The 21,042-nt window shown below is 41.4% G+C and overlaps 1 protein-coding gene across 8 annotated transcripts in view; it reads left to right on the top strand.

The window, feature by feature from the left end:
• Positions 1 to 1,599: 1,599 nt before the first annotated feature.
• Positions 1,600 to 21,042, top strand: part of LOC125905331 (major histocompatibility complex class I-related gene protein-like) — a 106,307-nt gene continuing 86,864 nt past the window's right edge. For 4 of the 8 annotated variants that reach the window (XR_007451639.1, XR_007451637.1, XR_007451638.1 and 1 more), the window contains exons 1-7: positions 1,714 to 2,123; positions 3,635 to 3,904; positions 4,086 to 4,364; positions 5,373 to 5,675; positions 7,457 to 7,558; positions 7,806 to 7,823; positions 8,329 to 8,418. Coding sequence is in view for 5 of the 8 variants with exons in the window: in XM_049603266.1 (XP_049459223.1) it covers positions 2,036 to 2,123; positions 3,635 to 3,904; positions 4,086 to 4,364; positions 5,373 to 5,675; positions 7,457 to 7,558; positions 7,806 to 7,823; positions 8,329 to 8,378 (1,110 nt within the window). In the remaining 3 variants the exon portion in view is untranslated. Of the gene's footprint in view, positions 2,124 to 3,634; positions 3,905 to 4,085; positions 4,365 to 5,372; positions 5,676 to 7,456; positions 7,559 to 7,805; positions 7,824 to 8,328; positions 10,099 to 21,042 lie in introns of those variants that run through there. The other 4 variants (XM_049603265.1, XM_049603264.1, XM_049603267.1 and 1 more) reach the window with 4 other exon arrangements.

Below are 21,042 nucleotides of genomic sequence, written 5' to 3'. Positions count from 1 at the left end.
TAATACTAACATGTCTGTTGCTGTATAAAAATCCTCCTGGGTGGTGAGACTGCTGGCATTAGATGTGTAAGTGCAACAGTAAATGTATACCTGACAGTCACAGTCGATAAGAATCAAAGATTCCTAGGTCTAACCCTTGATATTCCATAGGAAATGCTTGGGGTCATTTTTGAACCACTTATGGAAGAGTGGGGTAGTGATACAAAAACAACAATTTCTTAAAATGTATATAATTTAAAAAAATAAATAAATAAAAAAAAATGCAAATGGCCTCATGTCAAAAACATGTTTTATGAGGAATACCTGGAATATGAAATGATAAAAACTTTTAATTCCATAGATAATGAAGAAAAACAACCCCTGGGGTCATTTTTGACCCCATTGATGCATCTAAGGGTTAATCTATCATAATTAAAACAACTGGAGACTGAAAACAAACTGATATAGGGTGAATTCACCTAATGTGGGACATTTTTTACAATTCAGACTTCTGGTCTATACTGCGATATGAAGCAAACACTTTCAATATACATTCAGTACCATTCTGAAATCCCCAGGTTGTGATCTAATAAAATCAAAAGAAAAAATACTGATATTACATTCCTAAAAGAAATGCTATACATGTCAAAATTCTGATTGCCAAGTTGTCTCGGGCAGTCAGCATTTCCTAATGTGGGACAGTCATTTCCCTAATGTGGGACACTGAAAGGTCTGTTTAAAAGTCATCTTAATTCACATAATAAATGCTAATTTTCAAACGTGTCTGTTTACTAAAATGACCTTTAATGTTATTGCTGTTAATGGCAAATCAAACAACAGCAACAAAATAGATAGGGCTGTAATAGTGCTCCATGTTTTATTCCATAGTAGTCTACACGCCTACACACCTTTATCCCTGAGTTGTAGCATGGATTTTGGGCCATTCCAGGCCCTGCAACCTCAGTTGTGGGACTCCACCAGCCCCAGCAATCTCCCTGAACTCTGCTATGGCTCCCCTCATTCTGTCTTCCCTCCAGTGGTTCAGCTTTCTTTCCCTTCTTTCTTTCTTTCCCTCATTTCATCTCCCTGCCTTACTCGCCTTTGCCACTGTGATCTGAAATACATTCCATTTAATTAATCAATAATGTTAAACATTTATCATGAACATTATTAAAAAAGTCTAAAGTTAGAAACAAAAAACTCCTAAACCATTTTAGCATTTGATACAATGATACAGCATCTCCCAGTTATTGAAAAACGTTTGCTCTTTATTTAAAATATCCAAAATAATGCTTTATAACAATAAAATCATGTAAACAACCATTGCTATTGCTCAGTATATTCAGCTACACACAGTTTTGCCTAACAGAAGCACATTTGGAGCTGTCCCACATTAGGCAAACCATCCTGTCCCACTTTAGGGAGACATGTTTCCTAAAGTGGGACAGTGGGAATTTTGATTGAAATTCTAAATATTAAGAATATTTACACCACATTAGGATATTTTGTGATGCATAAACATATTACAAACACATTCTGATAAACAATTGAAAATATTGTTGTTTTTTTAAGAAATGTATGCCCTTAATATCAACTTTGTCTGAACACTATGTCACTAACCTCTTGGTGGTCTTCACACAGAGTGCTTCCTGTTTGAAGGCTGCCCTGCCCCAATAAATGATTGGACATTTCAGATGTCATGTAATTTTGATCATGTGATATCACAGCTTGTGTGAGCCCACAGTTACATTAACTTTCTTTTGCAAGGGGAAGACCTATACCTGCTTAAGCTTAAGTGTCCCACATTAGGCGAATCCACTCTATGGGTCTGATCACTTTTTTAATGAATTGACATCATTCCAGACAGGATGTCAGTGTGTCTGTGACTTCCTGCACGGACTGAAGGCTGCTGGAAACTGTCGGGAAACTGTCCGACTTCACCGCAGCTTTTTGTCACCGCCCCTGCTGCAGCCGCCTGCTCTCGTCTACTTTCCAGGCGAGAGCAGTTCATCTCGAGCGAGCCTACTCCCTCCTCCCAGTGCCAACTGCCAAGAAAATGCGGAACAAACAGCTACCACTTCTTCATCAAAACAAGATGAAAAATCTACTTTTGCTGCTTCTCTTGTGTCACGTGTCGTCATCAGGTGAGATCACACTGTGAATATTTGCTTCACTTTCCACTGGGCTCTGTATTTTGATTGTATTTTGTTCCTGCGTAGCTCCAGGACACACTTGTTTAGTTTTACTTTTACTTCTACAGTACTTTAGAATTGAGTAAGACTAAAAGTTTAAAGTTGACCACAATGAATATCAGGCACATGCACACATAGACCCCAGGTGGTTCTCATGCACCTGCCCTTTTGCCCTCTGACCAGGTAGCCAAAGTGCCCTTTTTTGTGAGACATTTTGTTTGTTTCTTTTTCTAATATAATATTTAGCCACAATGAGCAGAGTAAAACACCAAATTACTTTCTCACTTCCACATGTCTATAAAAACCAAAACTCCAGTCAAAATAATGCTATGATCTCCCACACTGTGGCTCTTATTTATATAAAAACAAATCTGAAATGCGGCTTGTTGCTGCACATGCCTTGTGCTAAGAGCACAGAGAGGAGAGGAGGAGCCCAAAGGTGCAGTCCCTGCAGGCGCCTGTTCTCTAGGATTCTTTATCAATATTTGAAGTAAATTCAAAACTTTGCTGTTTACAATGCATTGTGTGTGTGTGTGTGTGGGGGGGGGGGGGGGTGGATTGAATTTTAAAAAACATGAATTTATTCTTATTTCTGAACCAACAGGAAATAAAGCATTTAGATGGATCGCAGGTTAAATTAAAGGGTTCTGATGGGAATGTAACAACAACAAAAAATAAAAAATATAATAAAACAATATAAGCCTAAGGAAAAGAACCATGTTTGTAAGAAGCTGAATTTGATGTAAATAAACCAAACTACTACCTCAACAGAGTCTTTTCTCTTCAGCACTCTGTTAACTTCATATTCAAAAACTTTGAGGCAGAAATCATCCTCAGTGTGTCGCTGTGTCAGAGCAGTTTCTACTCTGTACATCCAGAACCACTGAAACCTCTCTGCAGAGCACGCTCCGTCATTTACACACAGTAAAATGAGTTGACTCAGCACACAATATGAAATAAGACTAGTTGATCTGCAGGAGAATAAATATTTGAAAGCAGTACAGAATGCCTGAGAGTGTGACTGTCTTATATTCTATCATATTTTTTATTTTGAATTGTCGCCTGCCACCTGAATTTTGTTTTGTTTTGCATAAATAAATACATTTCCACCATAAATCAATGCAGAAAACATTACCGGAACACAGGAAATTAAGTGTTTGAGACCCCTAAAACCTCCCCCCACTTAATATGTGCCCCCAGCAATGTTTCAATCAAATGACACCCTTGTCTGCAGCACTGTATATGGATTCAAATAAATTAAAAAATATGTAAGTAAGCAAAATATGTTACTGTAAATAACTTTATTTTTTAATTAATAATTATCAGAGAGGTGCCCCTTTTGTTTTACATGAGCACCTGCCCCCAAAAATATCTGTGCATGGGCCTGCCACATATATCATATTTATGATGAAGGTGATGATGATGTGTATATTTAATATGAATGTACCTCATTTGTCCTGCAGTAAAACACTCCTTGAAGTTTTTCGTCACTGCATCTTCTGGAGTCCCAAACTTCCCACAGCTTGTGGGTACTACAATGGTTGATGACATTCTAGCTGGTTACTGCGACACCGATACAAAGATATTACAACCAAAACAGGACTGGATGAAAACAGCATTTGAAAACAATCCGCAGCATTTGGAGTGGTACACTCAATACTGTTTTGAGATCCTGCCACACACCTACAAAGCCTGGATGGACGACTTGAAGCAGCACTTCAACCAAAGTGGAGGTACATCTTGTATTTCATTCTTACTGTTAAAGTGCTCTGTATCTTAGCTGTAAAGTAAAGTGACCCACCACAAGACTGGGAGGATAGCAGAGCATCACACAATGTACAATATGTTTAAGATCATCTTTCCACTGGAGGTATCATCTGTACATCACTGTTAATTACAGACTCTGTTTCTCAGATATCCACATTTTCCAGAGGCTGAATGGCTGTGAGTGGGATGATGAGACTGGAGAGGTTAAGGGTTTTGTGCAGTATGGTTATGATGGAGAAGACTTCATGTCATTGGACCTGAAGACACTGACATGGGTCGCTCTGAAACCACAGGCTGTCGTCACCAAACTGACATGGGATGCTGACAAAGACAGACTAAAACACCATGAAAACTACTTAACTAATATTTGTCCTGAGTGGCTGAAGACTTATGTGGCCTTTGGAAATAGCTCTCTGCAGAGAAAAGGTAGAATCACATGACCTGATGTAGTTTCATTAACATAACAATGTTCATACAACCTTCTCAGAATGAACTGCTGTTGTATTTTCACTCCAAACTGTCTGACATTAACTTCTGTTTGACTTTTTTCTGTGGCAGTAAAGTTTGATTTAGCTCTCATCAATCAGCAGAGACTGACATGTTGGAGTGCTCCGACATTTCTGTCCATCAAAGCTGAGACTGTGATAGTTAGTGCACAGTTAGCATGAGTTAAGTGAGTTTACAGTGTTTTAGAATAGACATATTGCTGTTTCATTGAACATTGCTATGAACTGCTTTGCTGTAATCCACAAAAACAGGCGGATCCTTCTTCTCTGACTGTAGTGAGTTCTTTAAGTGGTGCTGTAATTCCTTTTTCTGTCTGTACACAGACAGTGTGGAGGTAGCTAAGGTAGGTGTAGCTGATGGGTTGTTGAATACTTACTTATTCATTTATTTTGCCCAGAAGAATTTTCACACCTTCTGTTGTTGATTGAGATCAGTTTTAGATTGACCAGCAACAATTATTTTCCACTGGTATGAACAAGTGTCGTTTATTAAATAGCGATAATGTGAAGGTGATGAAGGACACTCCGCTGACACCGTCTTGCTTGTATATAGAAAGGTTTATTACAAGAAGTACAGCATCTATCAAGCATCTAGATTGCCTGAGAGAGAGTTCGAAGCCAATATGAACTACTCTGAATAACAGCTCCAAGTACTCTGCCTATATAGGGTTCAGTTGTTTTGTGAACTTTGAGACAAAATGTGACAAGTGACAGAGAGACAATTTAGATGGAATCCAACCTTTCACCTAGCTTATCTATCCTTGACCTGAGCCATAATAAAATCTTAACCTGGGCCCCTAACTAATCATATAAGACCCCGGTCATCACATAACATGTGGCACGTCAGACACTACACAAGCATTGAAATGTACTGTGCAAAAAAAGGTAGAACTCACATATGTCTTTATTTGCTTCTCTCTGTCTGCAGACCTTCCCTCAGTGTCTCTCCTCCAGAAGTCTCCCTCCTCTCCAGTCAGCTGCCACGCTACAGGTTTCTACCCTGACAGAGCCATGATGTTCTGGAGGAAAGATGGAGAGGAGATTCATGAGGACGTGGAGCTCGGAGAGATCCTCCCCAACCACGATGGATCCTTCCAGAAGAGTGTTGACCTGAACCTTTCATCAGTCCCACCTGAAGACTGGAGGAGGTACGACTGTGTGTTTCATCTCTCTGGTGTGAAGGACCACATCGTCACCACACTGGACAAAGCAGTGATCAGGACCAACATGGGTAAGAGTGAGATCAGGAGTGACAGATGTGAAAAGGATACATTTAATTGACTTCAGTTGTCCTGCAGTTCATTATTCATTGATTATTCACCTTTTTCATGCTGGAGGAGACACAGAAGCAATACCCTTAACTGCCAGTTAGCAAGCTGGCTCCCTCTGTCGCTAACCTGATAATAAGTTACAGATTGCAAACTATACTTTTTCATAGAGCAGATGAAGCAAGTGGAATAACTTCTTCCATTTCTCACTCCATGGAGCTCGAGACAAGAGATTTATGTTGGTTTAGCTTTTGTCATCCAGCTCAGTTTGACATTCATCAGTCTTTTTTTTAGCTTTTGTTTAATTTCAGTGTCAAACCAATGCATACAAACTGTTGTAGATTAAACCAACATCACATGTAATGAGATCACAACTACACTGCTCAAAAAATTAAGGGAACACTTAAATCACACATCAGATCTTGATGAACAAATGATTCAAGTTGAAAATCTTGACTAATGAACAGTGTTTAATTTGTTGAGAACAAAATTACGGAACAGCGGCCAATGGAAACCAAACAATGGTTTGACATTGACAGCTGGATTTAAAGTCACACTGGAAATCAAAGTACAAAAAAATACATTCACAGGCTGATCCAACTTGTGTGAATTTTATCAGAGCAACTCATAATGTGACTCAGTGGTGTGTGTGGCCCCCGCATGCCTATATGAACTGATGAGTGTGGCCATGCTCCTGATGAGTCGACGGATGATGTCCTGGGGGATCTCCTCCCAGACCTGGATCAGGGCATCAGTGAGCTCCTGGACAGTCTGTGTCAGATGCACCCATACATAACGTCCCAAAGGTGCTCAATTGGATTAAGGTCAGGGGAACAAGAGGGCCAGTCAATGGCATCAATGCCTTCATCATCCAGGAACTGCCTCGACACTCGGGCCACATGAGGCCGGGCATTGTCCTGCACCAGGAGGAACCCAGGGCCCACTGCACCAGCATAAGGTCTGACAATCGCTCTGAGGATTTCATCCCGGTACAGCAGTAAGGGCTATGACTTGGAGGTGTGTGGGACCCTCCAAAGATATGCCTCCCCAGACCATCACTGACCCACTACCAAAACCGGTCATACTGGATTATGTTACAGACAGCAAAACATTCACCATGGCATCTCAAGACTCTTTTACACCTGTCACGTGCTCAGTGTGAACCTGCTCTCATCTGTGAAGAGAACGGGACACCAGTGGCGGACCTGACAATTCTGGTGTTCTGTGGTGATGCCAGTCGAGCTCTCCTTGTGTAATGGCCGGTCTGCTGGTATCTCCTCCATGCTCTTGAGACTGTGCTGGGAGACACAGCAGACCTTCTTGCAACCGCACATACGGATGTGCCACTCTGGAGGAGCTGGACTACCTGTGCAACCTGATTGGGCTGCAGGTACCGCCTAATGCTGCCAGTAGTAACAAGGACACTAGCAGAACACAAAATGAGAGAAGACTCAGTGAGGAAGGATAAGGAAAGAGCAACTGTCTGTGGCCACCACATGTAAAGCCACTGCTTTTTTAGGGGTTGTCTTGCTTTTGCCTCTCCATTGAACCTGTTGTCACTTTCATTTGCACCAGTTAAGGTTAACTCACTGGGTGTTACTGTACTGTGATCATTAAGTGTTCAATTAGTTTTGTAGATGAACATGTGTACAGTAGGTATTAATAAATGGATGGATGGATGTACTTCTGCTCTAACCTGCTATGGCTATATGGTCTTGGACATGTTCTTGTTTTGGTTTAACAGTGAAGCCTTCTGACCCGACCATTCCCATCACTGCCGCAGTGGCTGTTCTTGCTCTCATCGTCACCACTGCCACTGGATTCATCGTATGCAAAAAGAAGAAAAGTGAGTTTTTTTTAAGTGGTTTATTTTTTTTTTCCACTATGGGTTAAAAGGTAAAAAAAAAAGGGCATCAATCACTGTTATGAAGCAACCAACAGAAATACTTTTAGCATGATGATGATTAGACAGAGGGTAGAAAAATAAAAGATATCTATTTAACTTGAGTTAAATAGATAAAAAAGGGGGATCAGAGTCAGTGGGGAAAAGGTGACAACTAAAATGATTTGTCGTCTCTTCTTCCTCTCTGCAGAAGCACAATCTTCACGCTGTAAGTAGACTTTGTTTTTATGCTATTTTATCTGACATTAACCTATTCACCAGAATGAACTTTGTCATTGTACATGTCTGCAACGTTTCTTTACATTTCAGCTGTGACAACTCTGTGGTTAATGTATGGTTAGGTTTAAGCACAAAAACCACTTAGTTAGGGTTAGGAAAACATCATATTTTTGCTTGAAATACCCAGTTTGGTCAATGTAAACACGGCTGGAAATGTCACGCCGTCTCGTTAACAAAATATCCACTTACGTTGGTCTTGAACAGTGGTCTGTGGCAGCCATCCTAGGTGTCACAACACCCATCCCATCCTCCTCCTGATGGGAGCTCATACACATTTAGTATAAACAACAGCATGCATATGAAACAAACAAAATGGATCATATCCGTAGTTTGCAGACACATAAAACACAAACTTTATATACAACAGTAGCAGCTGTTTGTTGAAGGCAGTTCAGTGCAGGATGAGTGGAATAACAGTGTCTTTTGTCTTACAGCTCCTGAAAACGGCTCTGAGCTCTCCGAAAGACTGAGTCCAGAAACTTGATTCACAGACTCATTCTGCACACAATGAATTACTTCTAATGGTAGGGCAAAGCAGTAATTGCTGTGACTATTCACATCTCCAGTTAAACATCACCTTAAGCTTCCTACAACAAACCTTTATATAATAAAGCCATTGAAAGCTTGCTTTCAAATCTCAGTTCAAACTGTTTTTCCTCTGTAAGATTACAGTCATGACACAAAGCAACAATTAACTTTAAAGCATCTCATGATATCATTTATCTGTTTCATCAGGACTTTGTTGGTGTGATATAATATACACACACACACACACACACACACATATATACATATATATATATGTATATACATATATATACTGTCTTAAACAAAATAAATTTATGGCGTAGGTAAAACACCACGTTTTACAACTTACGTTTACAAAAGCAGTAACTGATGGTGAAATGTAAAAAAAACCCCAAAAAACATCATGGTTTAGTAACATTTACATGTAAAGTGAACAGCGGGCTCCCAGGTGAACATCCAGGGTTTATTGCACCCATCCACCTCCCCTCCCGCCATTCCTATGACACCACTGACACATACTGTACATGGGTATTTCTGAAAATTGGAATTTTCCTCCTAAGTTTGCAAAAGAAGAAAAAAAAGAAAATTTCCAAATGTCCAGTGCTGTCCATTGAAATGTTTTTTCTTTTCATCAGAAAAGGTAAACGTTACATCTTCTGAATTATGAATAAGATTTTAAAATTATTAGTCAAACTTTGGCGCAAGTCAGATGTTTTGTGGACACACTGTCTAATCTTTCAGTACATTTTAAACCAGCAGTGTAAAATTCATGTAAGTTCATTGGTCACATGCAGCCCAATTAGATCCCCAGTGAGCCGGAGCAGTTAAACCATTGCACAATAACCTATAAATAACAACACCTCCAAATGATGAGCAGTCTGACATGTCTTAAGGAAAGTAAGTGCAACTTCAACACTATGTCTCAGTTTTTCCACATTCAGTCAGTCTTATGCTCACTGTCATCACTTGTGCATTTTTCCATTCACTTCCACTGCTGTGTAGTAATGCTGGCATCACCACACCAAACTAAAGTGGAAGCTAAAGAAGAAGCACATGAAGTTCTGTTTGATTTCGCTCTATAAACAGAAATATTGTCTTTTTCAGAATAAGCAAAAAAAAAAACAAACAGAATATTTTGTACATGTAAACATAGTCACTGTCACTTCAGTGAACTTTGGTGTGAACAATAAATTCACACTTCAACAGTCTGACTTCTCCTCTGACGTTCTCAAAGCTTCATTCATAAATACACATTACACATTTTGATACAAAATATATTTTTTAAAAAAGGCGTGCAATAAGAATCAAGTGCTCTTTAAAAAAGAAAACAAATTTTGATGCCACAATAACTTCACTGGAGTCATCCTCTAATCTTCAGCAGTAGCCTGTTGTGACAGATTCACAAAAGGACAGATTGAGTAACTGACCAACACTTACTAGACTTCATAGTTGACTTATTATTAAACTTTCATATGCAAACAATGTATCTGTTTCTGGACTGTACTTAAGTGCAATTCTGAGGTACCTGTAGTTTACGTGAGAATTTCTGTTTCCTGCTACGTCATATTTCTTCTTCAGTACATTTCAGAGGAGCCTGTTGTTCTCTTCTTGCTTTTCTTATGTGATCAGTTTTGTGTTTTCCTGCTCAACCCTTGAAATAAAAGTGTTTCATTTAAGTTCCTGTTGCCTGCAGTCTCCTGCGCTGGGGTCCACCTGCTCCACACAATGACACTTTTACTTAAGAAAAGGATCTAAATATTTCTTCCACTGTTGATTCCTAGTCTAACAGGCATCAGATGTGCATATAGCCACATTTCCACCAGACACTGTCTGTTCCCTTTAGAACTTGTACAACATGGACATAAACGTTAGATCTTTTTAGTGTTTCCACTACAGACACTACTCCTTGGGCTCATTTCTGCTCAATATTAGAAACATACACAGACACGGATAGAGCCTTCTGTCTGTACCCTGCCTTCGTTTTGTCTGTGTTTGTACATGTTTTGTTAAAGCTTACAGGTGCCGATGAAAGAGCAGTACCACTGGAGATTTTGGGGGCAGTGTCATGTGCGATACGACTGTATAAAACGACAAAGACGTTTAAAAAAAATGGAACAAACCAGTAATATAGTGAAAAGAATTCTTTGTTAACATGTCACAATGTAAGCCTCCATTAACATGACATAATGACTTCTACATGCATATACTCCTATTAACATGCCTTAATATGTTGTTGATCATGTCAGATATGGAAAAGGGAAACAGCTGTCACTTGTGCCATTTTCTTGGCATCAGTATAAGATTCTTTCAGAGTTTTCCACAGGTGGCGGGCTTGTTGGACGCACACAGCCTCCTCTTCCATTCCTTCAAACACCTTCTGAAAAAGATCGATGTTGCGATATTTGTGCATATCTAAAACCTGTTAATATCCTAGTCTTTCATGTATGTAGGTGTGGTGTGTTTCTCTTGTGTCCAAATGTGTGTGTGTGTGTGTGTGGGGCTTAGTGGTGGAGCTGGTGCCCCACGTACAGGGCTGTTGCCGCGCCGGCCCGGGCTCGGGTCCAGCCTGTGGCCCTTTGCTGCATGTCTCTTCCTCTCTCTCTCCCCCCTTCACGCTTCATTGTCCTGTCGATTAAAGGCAAAACATGCCCAAAAAAATATCTTTAAAAAAATAAACAAAGAAATGTAGGGGGTGTTGGACTAAGAGTCTCATCCTACTTTCCTCTCATGTATGTGTGAGCTCAGTCCTGCGTGTTCGTAAATGAAGCAATAGGAGAAGATATTCGGTCTTAGTCAATGCAGTTTTATTAAGCTGTAAAGGAATAAAATTACAGAGCTCTGGGTCTTTCTGTCGGTCCCTGACAAGCAACAAGTGTGTCAGTTCACAAAGTCTGACTATCTCTCCCTGACCCAGCATGTTTAAGTGTATGAGTCATGAGTCATTGTGCACGCAAGGCGTCGTCCTCTTCTCATTGGTTGTTCCATTTCCTTCTCTGCTGCACCATGCCCCCACCTCATGTTAAGCTGACTCCTTCCTGATGACGGATGGGGCATGGTTCCTGTTTTGTGAGACAAAAGAACAACAACACTTCCCTCCACCTGCAGTACTCTACTATCTGTACATCAGTTCTGTTCTTTTTACTGTATATGGAGCTAATTATCTAAGCATTGCGATATGCACTCATCTGCCTCCATGTCTCTTCCTCTCCTGTACTTCTCCACTTCTGCAAAGCAAGCACATTTTGATTAGCCGAACTCATCACACTATTTAACATCAAGCCATTACCTAAAGTTCAAATAGCAAACACATTAAAATCATTATATTCCAACAGTCCCCCTTTTGGCCTCATATAGATGAGGCCATTACCCTTAAGCACCAATGCACCCAGGTCCCCACCCCCTTTCAGGTCTTTTAATTACTGTAACTTTTTGTTTTTCTCAAAAACAAAAAGTTATAACTCCCCCTTTTGGTCTCATACACATGAGACCACTCATACTTTGTCTTCTGAATCTGAATCTGAATCTGAATCTGTCGGCGGTTCCCCCAATAGGGTGGCCGTCTCCATTTGAGTCATCTGATACGGTGGGGGTTGTGGATGTTTTCTCTCCACTGCTGACACTATGATCCTTTCACAGAGAGACTTGATGCATGGGATGCAACAACAGCCACACAATGCTAACACCCCGAGCATTCCCACCAGAGACAAAAATACCGATACCACTAGATTCTTCCACTTACCAAACCATTGTTTGAACACTCTGCCTATGGGGTCATCGATACCTGAATGCTCATGCATCTCTTCGGACAGTGTACGTAGCCCTTCCAGTGCTTTAGTGACTGACCCATCTGGAGCTGTGTTATTTGGGATGAAAGTGCAGCAGGGATCCTGGAACATAGAGCAGACACCCCCTTTCTCCGCCAAAAGCATATCTAAGGCAATTTGGTTCTGGATTGTCATTAGGGAGGTGGCCGCCAACTGCTCCGAGAGTCCCCCAACTGCATCTCTGGTGCTGTTAGCCAATCTGAGAACATTGTAATGAACATAATTAATTCTGTCAACATTCTTGTTAGGAGTGATGGAGAACAGAGCAGATATTATGGGCAGGTTTTCAAAACCCGCAGCTACCTGGTCAGCCAATTTATATTGATCTGGAACCCCGCGAGGAACGCCTATGGCGTCTATATACGTGGTGGAGTCAGAGCCAATGTCAAACATGTCTCTTTTCTTTCTGCTAGAACTGGCCTGGGTGTCCCTCAGCCCTAAGAGAGGCACTGCCAGTTGGACCAGTGTGCACGTGCCGGTCCAGGTAGATGGCAGGGATAAATGGAGAGTTTTATCTCCACAGTTTATCACAGAACACAGGTCAAATTTAAATCCCATGGCTGTTCCCCTCGTATAGTTCAATGTGATGCCAACATACTTATCTATGCAGCTGTCGGAAGGTCTGCCTGTTCCCGCACTTCTTTTGGTTCGGTTTCGTGGTTGCTTTGTGGCTTTGTCTCTGGGGGAAGACTCAAAATATAAAAAAGGTAAATGTAGGTGTGAGTGAGTTGTTTTTTTTTTTTTTTAGTCTTTATTGTCTCTTATGTCTTCCAGTGTTCGGGCAGGTGTCTCTGCCACTGCACACTGACTCCAGTGATACCATGTGTCACCTTTTCCCTGGAGTTTGATGGCGTGGGACGTCCGTTCCATGACTTTGTAGGGGCCAGTCCACCTATGTTCCGACCACTTTCTTTTAATCACCTTGAGCAGGACCCACTCTGATGTTGGGGGGTCTTTCCCTTCTGCTCCCTCCCGAGCTGCTGTCACCTGTTTGGAGAAAGCTGACACCAGTGCTGTTAGTTGGTCATAATACGGTTTATATTTTAGAGGACTTTCTTCCTCTTCTGTAGTTTGAATCCCAGCTCCCGGTCCCGGGAACTGTTGCCCTGTTTTCAGCTCATATGGAGTAAAACCTGTCAGTGAGTTAACAGAGCTCCTGATTGACATTAGAGCTAGGGGTAGCGCATCCATCCAAGTAATTTTAGTCTGGGCACAAATCTTGCCTATTTTTCCCTTAATAGACTGGTTCATTCTTTCCACTCTGCCCTGTGACTGAGGATGATAGACTGTGCCAAATGTGTGTTTTGGCCCCAATGCATTCTCTACCTGCTGTAGGTCTTTGTTTTTGAAGTGAGTCCCGTTATCAGATCTAATTCGTTTGGGGAACCCATGCCTGGGGATATATTGATTTATCAGAAATTTGATTACTATCTTTGCATCCTGTGATTTGGCAGGTATGGCTTCTGGCCAACCAGTGTATGCATCCACTGCCACCAGAAGATACCTGTATCCTCCCACTCTCTCTAGCATGTCTGTATAGTCAATAATGACCTCTTGACCTGGGAGTTTGGGGAGGAAATCTCCCCTGATGTGGTTTCACCGTGGGTCTAACATTGTATTCTGTACATATTTTACATTCTCTGATGTGATTCTCAATCATGGCTGGCAGAAAAGGGTGCCACCAATGAGTGAGACCTCGCACCATTTGCATCTTTCCACAATGAGTCACCCGTGAGCCTCCTGGAGGACTGATCTCATCAGCCCTGGGGGTAACACTGGTCTTCCGTCCGGAGACCTCCACACACCCTCTGTTCTCACTGCTCCTCTCTCTTTCCAGACTGTAAGCTCCTCTGGAGAGGCTTTCTGCTGCTCTGCTATTAACATATTTACATCACAGGGCGGCAGGAGGTCATGCGCTGTTCTCTCTGTTTGTAGCATTACATACTGCTGACTGTATCCTGCCTTTCCTTTGGCTGCCACATCTGCTGCGTCATTCCCTCAGGAGACAACTGTCCCTGCTTTGTCATGACCCTTGCACTTAATCACTCCTACCTGTGTCGGCTTCATCAGAGCCTCCCGTAGTCTCCTCATGTCCTTCTCATGCTTAATGGGGGTCTTTGCTGCTGTTAAAAAGCCAGATCTGATCCACTGTGTCATTTCCACATGGATCGCTCCTACGACATAGGCAGAGCCTGTGTAGATGTTCACTCTTTTCCCTTCTGACCATTCTAATGCTGCAATCATTGCTTGGAGTTCAGTCAATTGAGATGATTCTTTTCCTGTCACACTTTCTGTAATCACTTCCTCAAACCCTGTCTCTGTCTGTCTTACCACTGCATATGCTGCTTTGAGTCCCTCCGTTGGATGTCTAAAACAACATCCATCTGTGAATAATGTTTTTTACACATAGGGCCTAAGTCTTTAGCTTGATGTTTTGCGTGGACTGCCAAGGATTTGTGAGGGGAGGCTTCCTCCGCCCCCTCATACCGCTGCAATTGCTCTGAGGTCAGTTCAACAGCTGCAGCCACTCCCTCATTTCCCAGCGGACTTATTTTCCCCTTTCTTTTTTTTTTTTTTTTTTTTTTCAAATAGATTTTATTGGGTTTTTTTCAAACAAAACACAACATAACATAACATACAAGTGCTCCCTGTGTTCACGCAGACATTGACACATAAAGAAAAACACGACACCATCCATACCCAATCACCGCAGCCCACGGTCACCCCTCCCCCACAAATCAGAAAACACCGTAGACACTAAGCACATCGTGCCCTCTCCTATCCACATGCAGTGAAAACAAAAAATTAAAAAAAAACAACAAAAAAACAAAAACATAATAATAAAATAAAAGAAATATATATATGTACACAGTATACCTGAGTATATGGTAGTCAAATAAAATTAAAACTAAAACAGAAGCAGTGAATTAGAGACTGGCAATAACCAATATGATAGCATAAATCATCCAGTGGAAGTATTCCAGTCTAAAGCATATTTCCCCTTGTTTACAGTATCACGGAGGAGTGGGGGTAAATACTTCAAAAAGGCCGACCATGTTCCTTCAAACCAATTATCATCCCCTTTCATTCGTGCAGTAAGTCTTTCCAGGGGTAAGACTTTATATGCCTCTTGGTACCATTGTGTGACAGTTGGAGGTTTGTCACTTATCCACTGCTTTAAAATACATCTCCTGGCCAGAAACAGAAGTTTGTCACAAAGTTTGAAATCTGTTCGACTCAAAGATAATGTTTTTGAAGGCAAACTTAATATGAAGAGGCCAGAATCCTTTCTAACTTTAAGTGAAAAAATCTTACTCAGCTCCTGGGCCACATTACTCCAAAACCTTGCAATCAAATGACATTCCCAGAAATAGTGAATGTATGTACCAACAGACATTTTACATTTGATGCAAAGAGGAGAGATCTGGTTGTCCATCTTGTTAAGAATGAATGGTGTTATGTGGGATCTATGGAGTATTTTGAACTGGGTTTCTCTCATTCGGTTGCAAATAAATGTGGTTTTGGCAGAGACAATTGCTTCATGCCAGTCATCTTCAATAAATTCCCCCCCCAGATCTCGTTCCCACTTCTGTATCACTTTCCTTATATCTGATGTATCTAAGGAGTAGAGCAGCGAGTAAGAATGAGAGAGAAAATGTCTTGCTTCTTTTCGGTTCAGTACAAATAAATCTATATCACTGGCAGAGGGAGTGCCTGTGTGGAAGTTTTTCACATTTGACATAATAAAACTACGGAGTTGGAGATACCCAAAAAAGTGTTCAGATGCAATGTTGTATTTGTGTTGAAGCTGTTGAAAGGACATTAGTGTATTGCCCTGGTATACATCCCATATGAGCTTGATGCCTTTCTTATGCCAGCTATCAAATAAACTATTATTAATTCCTGGGACAAACTCCTCATTTCTGGTTACAGGTGTTAATGCAAGAGATGAAACATCTTCCCCAAAATACTTTGTAAGGTCTCGCCAGACTCTGAAAGTGTTGTAGACAACAGGATTGCGCTTAATGTGCGGCGACCTCTTTTTTCCGTAACTAGTGAGTTTACTCAACATAGAGTAGGGGGAGGAGAACCATTCATCGATATTCACTTCAGATTTTAAATGAGATTGGAGCCAGTCCCAAACTATCCGGGTGTGGCAGGCCCAGTTATAATATCTCAAATTGGGTAGGGCTAACCCCCCTCGTTCCACTGGTAGTTGTAGAGTCTTAATTTTAATTCTGGGTTTTTTATTGTGCCAGATAAATTGTGAAAAGGCTTTTTCTAGATCTGAAATAACCCTCCTAGGAATCCATAATGGCAACATCTGCAAAGGGTAAAGCAACCTGGGTAGCATGTTCATCTTAATGAGACTAATTCTGCCCATCCAGGAGAGGAAGGTCATGCCATCTCTCAAGGTCATTCTTAACTGTTCTGATTGTAGGCACAAAATTAAGTCTCCTCAGGTCCTCCACATTAGGTGACACTTTAACACCAAGATAAACAAAGCCTGAAGTGGCCCATCTGAATGGAAAATTTGTGTCCAAGCCTGTGCTACCATAATTTCCCAGGGGCATGGCTTCAGATTTTGTGTAATTTACTTTATAGCCAGATATGGAGCCAAATAAATTGATAATTGACAGAATGGCCAGGACTGATACCTCAGGCCTTGTAAGAAAAAGTAAAACATCATCAGCATATAGTGCTATCTTATGCGTGGTCTTGCCTAAAGTAACACTGTGTATTTCCTTACTATTCCTGATCGTTCTGCTAATGGTTCTAAAGTAAGGGCAAAAGGAGGGGGAGAGCGGGCAGCCCTGTCTTGTCCCTCTGCCTAGCGGGAAGGAGAAGAACGCATCCCATTAGTTAAGACACAGGCCTCTGGTGAATGATAAATAAGTTTTATCCAATTTATAAACTCCTCTCCTAATCCAAACCTGCTCAAGACATCCCACATAAACCCCCACTCCACCCTGTCGAACGCTTTTTCCGCGTCCAATGATATAGCTAATGCCCGGTGCTGCGTTTCTGTGGAGTACTGTACTACATTAAGAAGTCTTCTCACATTAGAGCACGATAACCTCCCTCTGATAAAGCCCGTCTGATCATCATTTATAAGTAAAGGTAAACAATTCTCCAATCTTCTGGCTAATACTTTAGAAAGTATCTTGCTGTCTACATTTATAAGACTGACAGGCCTATAAGAACCACATTCTTCTGGAGGTTTATTTTTCTTCAGTATTAAAGAGATATTGGCTAAATTTAGAGAGGGAGGGAGACATCCATTTCTAAAGGAGTCCAGAAACATATCGGTCAGAGGGCCCACCACAACTCCACTCATTTTTTTTATAATATTCAGGCCCATAGCCATCTGGCCCTGGCGCTTTCCCACTCTGAAGTGAGCGAATAGCATCCAGGATCTCTTCCCTGGTAACCTCTCTATTCAGGAGCTTCCGTTGTTCTTCTGTAAGAGAGGGGAGACTAATTTGATCCAGGAAGGATTTTCTTAGTTCATCTGATGTGTTGCATTCGGAGGAATATAACTTGTGGTAGAACTGTCTCATGATATTGTTAATTTTTTTTGATTCATGAAATTTTTCACCATTACTATCTTTAAGTGATGATATTAAATTAATGGCATTTCTGCCCTTTGCCAGGCGGGCAAGAAAGCGGCCAGGCTTATTGCCGTGTTCATAAAGCCTCTGTCTGGCATATAGGATAGACGCCTTTGCTTTGCTTGTTAAGAGTTGATTAAGCGCCGATCTTGCTGCTTCTAAATTTTTAAGATTATATTTAGATGGAGACTCTTTAAACTTTTTCTCTAAATCTTGGATTGACTGTTCCAACTCCAATTGCTTCCTGATTGTTTCCCTCTTATGAGCTGCTGTGTAAGATATAATCGACCCTCTGATAAATGCCTTAGCAGTTTCCCATAGCAGGGAGGGATTTATACCTGGTGTGTTATTTGTTGCCATAAAAAGTTCCCATTGTTTCTCCAGAAAGATCACAAATGGGGGGCTACTCAATAGTGAGCTATTAAGTCTCCAATGGCGTGACGAGGGATTGGGATGGGGGGGGATATTGTCATAAACACCGGGTTATGATCTGATAATGTACATATTCCAATTGAGCATGCTTTGACTCTGTCTACTACCTCTCTAGACACTAGAAAATAATCAATTCTTGATAGAGATTGGTGGGGGTGCGAGTAAAAAGTGAAGTCTTTTGCTGTCGGGTTTATAATTCTCCAAACGTCAAAGAGACCTAGATCTGCACCTAGCTCCTTCAGCCTTGCTGCCTTTTTTGATGTAAAAGCCGGTTTAGATGGAGATTGGTCAACACTAGCATCCTGAACGCAGTTAAAGTCTCCTCTGAATAATGTGAAGGGGGTTAAATGTGAGGATGCTGCTGCCAGCAGCCTAGAAAAGAAAGAAGGCTCGAATGCGTTAGGGCCATAAATAGAGCCAATAAGGATTCACTCCCCAAAAAGGAAGCCTGAGATGATAACAAAATGTCCCTCATCATCCTTAATAATCTCTTCCAAAGTGAACTGTAACTTCTTGTGGATGAGAATGGCTACTCCTCTACTATGTGAGTTGTAAGATGAGTAGAACACCTGACCTACCCAACCCCTCCTTAGTTTAATGTGTTCTGAATCTGTCAAATGTGTTTCTTGTAGGAGGGCAATTTGAGCATTCTCTTTCTTTAATAAAGAGATAATCTTCTGTCTTTTAACTACATGGCCGACCCCCTTGACATTTAAAGAAATAATCTTAATATCACTCATGGTTGTTAGATGAAAATAAAATAAACCAATAATGCAAAAGCCATATTACGCTTGAGGTTGTGAGCAGTGACAGAATATATATAAGTATATAAGACAGGGTATTTTGGTGGCAAGTAGGTAGTCTTACGTTTCGGAGCACTGTGAGCAACAAATCTGCCTCTGAACAACGGGCATTGAACACTGAAATACACCTCAACAGGTCTAAGAAAGAACAATAAAAAAAACACAACCATAATAACCAGATTTGTAACAGTTACAAGTAGGTTGTATGACGCTGAGAGCGCAGGTAACCCCGAAGAAGAGCAACAACCTCAGTCTCTTCAAGAAACTCCCGCCCCCATGACCCAGATTCACATCCCTTTAGAGCCTAACAATAATAATAAGAATTCTGACCCCCTGTCCTCAGGGGTCATGATGCTCTAGCCAGTGTAGCCACAGCTCTAAATTACAGACATCCCCTTTTTTTTTTTTTTTTTTTTTTTTTTGTTGTTGTTTTTTTTCCCCTAGTATATATATAAATATATATATATATATATATACACACATATTTATTTATTTTAACAGACCAAGCTTAATTCAATGTCTAACCTTTCAAGTTAACATCACCGCCTGTTGCAGCCCTAACCTATCCTGTATGTACAGTATGGCTGTTTTAGTTAAACATTTTCCCAGTTTAATATGCCCAGCTTAATTTACACTTTAATACAGTAATTCAAACTGGAATCACCAAGTGACATCTCATCACAAAAATACTGTATTTACCCAGTGGTAATCCTTGCACAGTTCACATCAGTCCGTCCACAAATTCCTGCGCAGCTCGGGGGGACTGGAAAGCATGTTTCTCTCCGAAGTATGTGAGGCTTAGGACAGCGGGGAACCGCATGACGAAGCGGATGTTCAGTCCAATCAGACGTTCACACACCTTGTTGAAGCTGCGCCGCTTCTCCTTCACTGCAGCTGAGAAATCCTGCTGAATGTACAGTTTCTGCCCCTCATGTGTCAGCTGCCGTCTCTCTCTGAGTGTTGCCATGATCCGCTGCTTCTCCCCGGAGTTGTGTAGCTTGATGATGACGGGTCTGGGGCGGTCACCGCGAGCGGGACCGAGCCCCCTGTGCGCCCGGTTGATTTTAATTATGCCCCGTTTAGTCTCCAAGTTCAATATCTTCGGCTGCCAGCGTTGAAAGAAAGCAACAGGTTGCTCACCTTCGGCTCCCTCCTTCAAGCCAATAATCCTGATGTTGTCTCGTCTCGACCTGTTCTCCATGTCGTCTGCTTTTTCAGTGAGAATGTGTAGTTTCTGCTCAACTTCCCGGAGCTTGTTTTCGGTGGTAGCTAGCATGTCCTCCAGTGTGGACACTCGGCCCTCTGCTTCGTCCAGTCTTTTATTGTTGCCTTCCACCCGGGCTGTCAAAACTTCCAGTGTGTTCGTAAATGTGGCCAGCTTCTCCTCTAATAACTTGCCGATGCTCTCAGTAACTTCCTGAGTTAGCTGTGTGGATCTGAGCATTGTTAAGCATTGTTGGAAGTCTTACGGCGATCAGCGAGGTGTAAAAAAATGTCGGGCTGTGGTGGGTAAAATTTAAATTACGGTCGATGGGAGCGGGAGCTCAGTGCCAGTCCGACCTCTCAGCTCGGTGACGTCATACCAACCCCATTTTCCCCGTTCTACCGTTGTGATTTCGCTGCTTAAGTTCCACCAAATGCAGGCCGACACTGTTTTGAAAGACAAGAGAACAACACAACTCCCTACACGTGCTGTACCTTACTATCTGTACATCACTTTCTATTCTTTTTACTATATATGAAACTAATTATCTAAGCATTGCGGTATGTGCTCCTCAGACTTCATGTCTCTTCCTCTCCTGTACTTCTCCACTTCTGCAAAGCAAACACATTCAGATCAGCTGAAATCATCTCAGTATTCTCATTGTTCACACATCTAAAACTTATATAGTGAAACACAACTGATAGTAAAACACATAAAATCATTCTATTCCCAACAATGGATGGAT

Source organism: Epinephelus fuscoguttatus, linkage group LG17 (genome assembly GCF_011397635.1).
Source record: "Epinephelus fuscoguttatus linkage group LG17, E.fuscoguttatus.final_Chr_v1".
Taxonomy (NCBI): Eukaryota; Metazoa; Chordata; class Actinopteri; order Perciformes; family Serranidae; genus Epinephelus; species Epinephelus fuscoguttatus.
The sequence above is the reverse complement of the archived record's forward strand: the minus strand, read 5'-3'. Positions and strand labels throughout refer to the sequence as shown.